The following is a 9,451-nucleotide window of genomic DNA, read 5'->3' as shown; positions in this document are numbered from 1 at the left end:
CTTTAACCCCGCACCCTGCAGGACCTGGGGGTTTCTGTCGGCGCTAGGCCGTGGCGTTTGGGTGGGCTTTCAGTCATTCTGACAAAAAAACCCCACAAACCACAAACCTCGCAAACTCGCCACATCCTCTAGGGCACAAGTTACGGGGTAAGAGCCCGCGGGGGGGGTTAGTGTCCTCCTACCCTCTGCAGCCAACCTCCAGGGCTGCCTCTGCGGAAGGGGACGCGGAAAGTTTCACTGTGGATATGGATATCCACATAAGATTACTCTTAAAGGTCTTTTCCTCTCACTTCAGAATAAATTTTCAGGATTAAAATACCCTGAGGAGGAGGAGCCTGCAAATGCTCAAGGAAGGATAGATACCTCGACAGTCAAAGCAGGTGTAAAATCAAGCATTTAGAGGAAAAGAAATGTGTTGTCAGAAGAAGAAAAAATTGAAAGAGCCTCTACATCAAAGTGGTGACGCTGAAAGACTACCTGTTTACACAATACAGATCTGAGTACAGTGTTTTACGTCAAAGTTTGAAACTAGAAGGCAGTGAAGATGCAGTCATTTAGTAAATGTGATGTGATGGATTTTGAGGGATGATCTTGACAAATCCCTTCTGGTATGCAGACAGGGTGGCATAGTAACCGTGCTTTAGATACATCATTAATGAGATTTTTGGCTAAAGTCAAAACAGTTTGAAGAATATACTTTATTATAAAAATGTGCAACTAACCATAAAACTTTATTAGGCAGTTATCTTTTATTACAATCATTGGAGGAGTCAGCTGGGTCTTTGCTATTCTTCTGTCCTTGTTCATGTCTTAACAGAACTAGGTAATCATACTTTACAACTAAATTACACTGGTGAAATAACAGTAACTTCCACACAATACATTATAAATTGTTATTTTCATGAATGTAATATCAAAAGCAAGAACAATGCTTGCACACCTAAATAGTTTTGGAAGTCAGAAGTTAAAACTTGGAAGTTTTATTCCACTGTGAAAACCCGAAAGCAATATGGTTAATATGAGAATTTGTTATTTGGAATATTAAACATTAAAATGAATGGTTGGATAAAAACCATGTAGCAATAATTTATAAGTAAAATCACACTCAAAGAGCTTTGTGGAGAATGTACAGTCCAGTGTTGATAAAATGGCCCAGGCCATTGCTTAGGAAATCTCACCCACCAAAAGCTTCCTTTTCACTCACTAATGCCTGCCCATGAAGCTTGCTGAAGGCTTCTTTCAGAAAGATAAAAGGAAAAATGATCAAATTTATTCAGTTAACAGACCAAATATTTTGGTGTTCTGTAGCAATGAATGAAATTGTGAGAGTCTTAATGGCTGTGTGAACCCTGCTTGTGAGAGAAGTACACAGAAATCAGGTAATTTAGAGTAAAGTGTGATTTAATATAAAGCATTTGAGAAGAAAAAAAAATTGTGAACCTAAGACTGATGGTCAGCCTTTGAATCATCTGAATTATGTCACTGTTTCAAATTGGAAGGATGGATTTCTACAGAGTGAGTTTATGGATATAGGAAGGGCCAGAATCTAGCTTTTGGTATAACGTTAAAGTAACCTGCAGAAAATGTTTATGTCAGGTTTTTATCCAGCTGTTTTTGGCACTGTTACAGCTTTGTTCTTTCATCCCACAAAAGTGAGTTCTACTGCTGGCAGAAGTATTGAGGACCTGTGTGAATGGGGTTGATGTTTTGTCATTGCAAATGTATTGGTGAACAGGACTGGATCTTTGTCACTGCAGCCATGTCCCAGGATGTGCTACAGTGCTACTTCAGGGTCTGTCCAAAAATAACAGCATTATGCGCTGAGAAAAACCCTGTTTTGAAGTTGGTAGTTAGACATGGTTCAGATCAACTTGGAGCAGACATTGCAGCTGCCTGCCTATGTGCAACCTTAATTTTTTGCTTTGTCAGATTTGGTAAGGACTCAGGCTGTTGTTGGCTGTGTTAAAGTTGCTGGGAGAAGGCTCACAGACATTGTAGAGGTGTAAGCTTTACTCCTTGTGGTGTAGAGTCGCTGAAGTTAAGAGACTCTTGTATCAGCTCTGATTGCTTTTGAATTGGCGTTGTGAATACCCATGCTAAATGGCTTTCACAAGCACTTAATGACAGAAGCTGCCAGTTCCTGAGCAGGCTCATCGCCAAGAGAGCCCCTCACCTTTTTTTAGATACTGGTCCCACAGGCAGATGCTCCTTGTGATGGAATTTGCTGCCTAGGAGAGCAAGTTTGGCATCAGGTGACAGATTAAATACTCGATGTTTAAGGTAAAATGTATGTCTATTTGCTTGGTTTAGACAACAACCTAGCAGACACTTCAGCATGTTTTTAATATAAAACCAAGCTATTGCTAGCTGAAGTCTGGTTTGTGTCCACTCTGTGTTGTCCTGTGGATGGATTATGTGGACTCCACAGGTATTCAAGTGAGCAGTGAACAGGACCTGGAAGTGCTATAGCCACACTTCCAGAGTACCCCGCTGCCTGGATTCAGCTGGTTAACATGCAGCCCAGCACCTGCCTTTCTCCATCATACTTTTAGTCTCCTTCAAATTGTGGCTTCAGTTTAATCTAAATGCTCTTGATACTATCTGCAGGTTTTGTTTTTTCCTGGGTATCCCAAACTACTTTCAGCTCAGTTATGTGAAAGTTGACTGTAAACAGCTAAGTTGAACATATACATAATACATTATATATCCTGTTTCTTTGAAACCTAAAGGTCAGGAGTGTACACAAGTGCTCTGCTTATTTGTAGCTATTTGGCATTAGGCTCTATTTGACAGAAAAGATTAAACACTGGGCAAAAGTGACAAAAACATAACTTGCTTTCTGTAGTGCACTTGCTACATACATTCTCATGAAAAACTGAAATACAAGTTACATACATACTTATTTTATTCCAGGCTATAGAATAAGTGTATTTAGGCAGTTTTCAAAGTGTATTGTACACTGCATGCACAATAAATCAGTTTAATCGCTTGACTGTTTTACAATTTGTGTTCAAAGAACTGTATGATAGGCAATGAAATCATGTTATGGCATGACTTGTTGTCCATTTGGACCATATCCATTTCTTCATAAAAAAAATTGGGAAACCCAAACTGATACATGAAATGTATATTTAATATGAGCATTTGCTCCAAGAAAGAAACTTCACATTATGTTAAATATTTAAATCCCTCCAAATAGAGGATTTAAGACAAGAAATTTTGAACATGGTTTCATTGCAGTATTACACTGAAGACTGATGTGGTATTCTTCAAAATGATGTAACAGTTTCCAAATACAGATTTCGGAATCTTATGCCAGAAATCAAGATTAATATTTTAGGGCCCATACATTAAGCTTTAAAACTGTTCTTGAAAGGATGACTTGTCTGTGTTGACAAGAACTTCTACCTGTGTGAAATATCTTATAAAGATAGCTTATGACTAGCAGGTCACCATCAAATAGTAACATTAAGAATATTCAAGTCTACATTTGTAAAGACTTATGCATGCAGTTTTGTCTCTTACACATTGTTTCGATGTGTGGACTAAATGTATTGTGCCTCAAACACCAACAAACTTGAAATTACATTATGTAAATATATACATATATGATGCTGTATATGTTTAGTACCACAGTAAATATAACTAATCAAATGATACTAGACATATGTAGGACCATAGTTAAATTCCAAATAAGAAAAAAAGCCAGAAGAAAAATCATTTATTCTAACAGTATTTCACAGTAGAAGGAGGCAGTCCTTTCTCACTGAATTTTCCCCCCTCAGGATTTGTAAACATCATAGCTATTATTCTATCAGTATAATAATTGAATATTTTATTCATAATGGTAAGTAGCTAACCAACATGAATAAAGTTGTCATAACACAATAACACTTTCAGACAAAACAGGTATTTATTAAAAGAAACATTTATAAATATTTTGTCTTGCATTTTAAACTACATTTTTATAAATAACAATATTTAAAAGTGCTGAATATGGTAGGATAGTCAGCAACGCCACTGTAAACAGATTTGCTTTCCACTTTGCAGATTTTTTTTTAGATCCCATTTTGTCAAACACTACAACAGTTAAAATATTTGCATAGGGAATAGAGAATAGCCCTTTTAATCATCTCCTGAATTCTATATAAATTACAAAACCAAATGAGTTTAAGAAACAGTTTGTTAAATTGTTCATATATATATATATATATATATATCCAAAAAAAGCACACAGGTTTCAAGTAAAAAGAATGATTAAAAAATTCCCCAGACTCGCTATTTGAAGCATGTTCAATAAATCAAAAAAAAATGAGAGGTAGTAAAACAAAGGAAAAAAAAGCCCCAGAAGATAAACTAAGACCTGCATCCTACCCGTTACTGTATAGCAGCAGACCCACCTCGGCAGCAGCAGCTCCAGCAAGGGCTGGCACCAGAGGCTGCCTGCAAGGAGTAACTGGGTGGTTGGAGCCAAGTGTACTGGGGCTAGATTCCACTCAAGGACACAACTGCCAGACCTTCCAGCCCCATCAAAAGCAACAGGCTTATGCCAGGTTTAGTCCTATGTAAGTGAGAAGAACCTTGCCTCTTAAGTCTAAGACCAGACTTGTCAGTATTAAATATATATATACACATACATACACACATATATATATATATATATTTAACAAGTATTCAAAGCCATTTCTTGGTATATCTTTAGCAGTTTTTGAGGGATGCTAACACTCATTTTGCTTGTATATGGTAGGTATGAAGATGGGTTTTTTTAAGTTCTGAGTCACTGTCTCTTTAAACATCAAAATGCATCCTAAAATTGGACATTTTTTTGATAAAAAGGCCAAGCAAACACCTATTAAAAACACCATGGCTGGCAAGTGATGGGAGTACCGTGCTGCCTTAGCTCTGATTCAGGGCTCAGTACAGGATTCTTTACCCAGGAAAGACACCCGTTGCATTTCCGTAGGCATTTTGCTTGGGTAAGGACTGTAGGTTTAGGAGCCCTTGAAGTTTGGTTTAATATTACTCTCCAAACCCCTTGTTTTCAAGGAATTACTCAAAATCAATGAGGCTACAAGCTAGAGATAAGTCTTCTTTAACCCGCCATCTCATAAAACATTACTTTGTTTAAAAACATTTTTTTACTGGATTTAGCTTTCAAAAAAAACCCCTTACAGGACAGATGCAATTCATCAAAATGTTCTAAAATGCTCTAAAATGCTACATGTAGGCAATCTTTTATTAAATTTCTTTATTCAAAAAACTAAATTATCAAGCTTTTTGTTTTTTTGTTTTTGTTTTTTTTTTGTGTGTTGTTTTTTTTTTTTTTGCTGAAGTACATAACATTATACAACAGTGTTAGAACTGGATAGCCAGTCTTTAATAAATCAGTTACAGTATCTGACATCTGAAATGTACATTGAAAATCTTTGTTCTTTTAACAATTAAACAATATCAGCGCATAGACTGTGTCACCCAGATACGGATCCCTTTAAGTGGTTTGTGCTTTTTTTTTTTTTTTTTTTTTTTTTTTTTTTTTTTTTTTTTTTTTTTTCTTTTTTTGACATTGCAAACTCTGTAATGAAAATGCCACAGTTTTGGCAGTGAACAACCAGAGGAATCCTCTGCTTGATTTACTTTAAATAAACAGTGATAAATAGCTCTTTTTTTCTGTACAGAAATATTGGCTTCATAAAGTCAGTGTATTGTACTCAGTAGAGCATGTTGAGTAATGCTACACCTTAAAAATTGGCTTTTATCAGTTAGTGATGTTAAAAAATGCAAGCCTTTTTCTGGTTTGCTGCAATTGTTTCTATGTACCATAAGACTGTATTGCACAAAAAAAGTTCTTAAATACAGATATAATTTATGTTATTGGATTAAATATTGCAACAACTAAGTGGTAAGTGAAGCAGTTTTACCTTGCACATGCAGTGTGAGGATACACAAGGAGACTGTTCATAAAACTACAAATACATCATTGCAATCTTGACTGCAGTAGGGTGAAAGGAGTGTGAAACAAATGTATTTTGGCAAATCCATTGTTCCCCTCCCATGCCATCTCAAGCAAGGAACACCTTGGTAAAAATGTAGACAGAGACCATAATATGTATTTGTTTTCTTCACAGTAGCCTGAGTAGTGCTAAACTGTAGTTCTCCAGGAACCCAGCTCCAGATGTTATTAAACTACTTTTCTTCCATCCCACCCACCCCAAAAAAATTGGGTTTTTTTTAATTAAAACTAAGTTTCAGAAGTAGAGCCTGTAATACTTTCAACAAGAGACTTATAAATCTGAGAGTTCAAAAACCTTGGAAAAGAGTCTCTGTGCATTAGGGTGTATATCTGGAGTTGGGCATCTTCATACATGTGAGGGCTGGGATCCAACAAGTTTCTGTTAATCACTTCTCTCACCCGGGAATCAAGACTAACCTGAAGAAGATGAGAACAGACTAATATTAAACAGTAGTATCAGAAAAGCTGATATACATATCTTTATTTCCCAGGGCTCCATTGAACATGCTGAGTTTATCAGTTTATTCAAGTAGTGCTGTGCTTCTTTCAGAACCACCAGACAACTACAGACTGAGACCATCGACTGTTTCATTCTTGACTTGGTCTTTGCATCCTTCTTAAGATCTGCAAGATGAAATGTAACTAACAAAATAAATGCAGTGCAACCAAATAAAATTCTACAGTAACCCGGATTTCCCAGAATATGTTATTTTACCTTAAAAAAATATTACATATTTTAAATTATTTCTCTGAAATTAATGTTGAATGACCCTCAGAGAGCTGAAGGTCTTTTTTTTTTTACTGTTTGTGGTTAAATGTTTAGCTTTCTATTCAGCATATTCATCTGGCTGCCCTACAGATTTTTTTCCCATTTTTTCAGGCACTACACTTGTTGCTCACAAATTACCCAGAGTTCTGTATCAGTTTTTGTCATGTTAATCTCCCCATTAATATGAACTATTTCAGAGTTGTTCTTTTCAAGCCTCTTTAACATCTGGTAATTTATACTTACAGGATATCATATGTCCATATTGAAGCTGTTAGCAAGTTTCAATTTTAGCTTCTCATTTACTTTCCATTTGTAATGAACTCATGTGCTTAGGCAGAAAAGGGCATATTATGCTTGGGGTGAATGCACAGATGATTTTAGAATATAATTTAGAAGTTTGAGTGAATGTACAGTTTATCCACAAAATGCTCTAAAACCAGTAAAATTAATGCCTTCTGGATTAAACAAAATGGCAGTAGCAGGAAAGCCCACTGGGGCCAGCAAGGGTTTACTCAGCTAAGAAGAAAATGGCTAAAACACAGAAACACCAAGCACAGATCAGTTAAGCTACTGTGATTTACACCAGCTTGCAATCTGACCCTACTACTCTGCAACACTATAAATAGATATTCATATTGTCTGAAGGATTGAGCTCAACCCTGGAAAGCTCCATGTACCAAGATACCTTGATCTGTGAAGGATGCTAACTGAGATGAAAGCTCAGCATGTGTGTGGATGTGTGAGCCTGTGTATTTTTATATGTGATGAAGCAAAGTCTTTGAAATACAGTGGTATGGTATAGTACTGAGGACTAGATACACATTTTCACTGTATCTTTAGTACCAACTGTAGAAGCTGTCATTGTTGGGGTTTTGACATATTGGACTATGTTACTGCTACAGCAGGCAAGCTCTTTCCCCTCCAGTATTTGCTGTTACTTGGTTATCAGTCACAAGGCACAACTATGATGCAGCCTAACTGTGAATAAACTGTTGCCTATCCACAGTAGGAAACCATACCTATTACTGAAGTATGCTATCTCAGATGAACATCCACCACGCCAGCTGGATGCACTCTCCGTCTAAGAGCTCATTGCTATGCTTGCATGCAGCACCCCGGGGTGCAGCAGGCGTTCCTGCTGTACATCCCCCTTTCGACTGGGCATCAGGGCTGGGCCAGCTGCCATCAACAGCCTTCCCCCTTTCCCACCCTGGTGCTTCCCCTCCCTTGTGCTGTCGTGGCTCTGTGGACAGCCCACAGCTAGCTGAGTTAAGGAATCAATCCACCTGCAAGTGGCATTTCTTTTCCAGGCTGGTTTTCAACCCAGGTATTTTTCTGGTTGAATTCACTGTCTTAAGTAACGTAGGTGTGCAATCAGACTGGACTGCACCGCAGGAATGATCAGACAGGTGGGGCTGCTCAGTCAGTGACTACTGCTTTTTAGACCCAACAGCATGCAGGGGTATAGCATGAAGGTAGTTTTGAGCAGCAGTGTTGCAGCCATGTATCTTTGGTATTTATTTGAATACATTTCAGTCCTAGACCATTGCACTTCTGTAGCACAGAAATGACACGCTAAGATTTAAGCAGTTCTCCCTGACACAGATGCACACACATGTCATCTTTGCAAAACCAGTTTGTGCAGCTAGCTAATTAGTTCTTCATTATCAAATATAATAGCTGGGATAAAAAGCTAAAATTTGGCAGGATGGTGGGGTTTTGTGCTATTGAATATAGTAAAAGTTAATTGCACTTACAGAATTAAAAAAAATAATTATGCATCTATTAATTTACATTGTAGATTTTCAGTGCCTCACTAAAGCCAGATGTCAAAACTAGTTGGAATTACTAAAGGTATTTCCTTGCTAAACAGATGAATACAAGGTATCTGCTTAGAACACTAAGACCTTCTGCCTCAGTAACTTCATCACTGAACAAATGATGCTAAATATTTCAGCTCTTATGCCAGATGATAACATCTGGAGTGGGATGCTTGGATGAATGAGAACTTTTCAGCTCCTGTGCTGATCTAACAGTGCTTGTTTGCCTCATAAGATTTCCAGTAGGGGCAGGAGCAACTGGATTGATGACATCCGCACATGTCCAGTGCACCCCGTTCATGAGTAGTTTTGTTAAACCCTAAGTCAAACAACACTTAGCTGTTGTTTGAATTTTAACTGCTAGTTGATCTTAGCTTAAAAAGACAACCAAGCATTCAGCACATATGTATGTACTAGAGATATTAGAAGAAAAACTTGTATTGCTGTACTGGCAGTTATCTCACTCCAAAGCAAAAGTATATACTATGACACAAGAGAAGATAATGGAGCTATAAATTGCTATTGGCTTCATTCATATGAATGAAGTTGCAAATTATTACTGAATGCAGTGCAGAAGTAAAATGTAGGAAGCAACGTCCACGGTGAGCATAAATTAGCATAACGCCACTGAGTAGAAAGTTCGATGCCATGCAGAGACAAGGCAAAGGAGATAAAGGCAATGACGCAGCCTAAGACTCTTCTACAGTGCTTACACATTTTTATATATATATCTCTACTCCAAAACATGATTTGATAGAGGATGCTTTTTCTTTCCTCCAGGTGAAGATCATTTCAGAATATGTCTATGTGACCTTAAGGGTTGAAGAAAATCTTACATAATTTCCCAGGTAT

The 9,451-nt window shown here is 37.3% G+C and overlaps 1 protein-coding gene across 2 annotated transcripts in view; it reads right to left on the bottom strand.

Annotated features, from left to right (window-relative positions):
• Positions 1-3,814: 3,814 nt before the first annotated feature.
• The window catches only part of RGS17 (regulator of G protein signaling 17), a 71,417-nt gene continuing 65,780 nt past the window's right edge, over positions 3,815-9,451 (bottom strand). For both annotated transcript variants that reach the window (XM_026844877.1, XM_026844876.1), the window contains exon 5: positions 3,815-6,427. In XM_026844877.1, the coding sequence (XP_026700678.1) occupies positions 6,239-6,427 (189 nt within the window). In that variant the 3' untranslated portion in view covers positions 3,815-6,238. The remainder of the gene's footprint in view (positions 6,428-9,451) is intronic.

Source organism: Athene cunicularia (assembly GCF_003259725.1).
Source record: "Athene cunicularia isolate RWA chromosome 3 unlocalized genomic scaffold, athCun1 chr3_part1, whole genome shotgun sequence".
NCBI lineage: Eukaryota > Metazoa > Chordata > Aves > Strigiformes > Strigidae > Athene > Athene cunicularia.
This window is presented reverse-complemented; position numbering and strand designations above follow the sequence as displayed.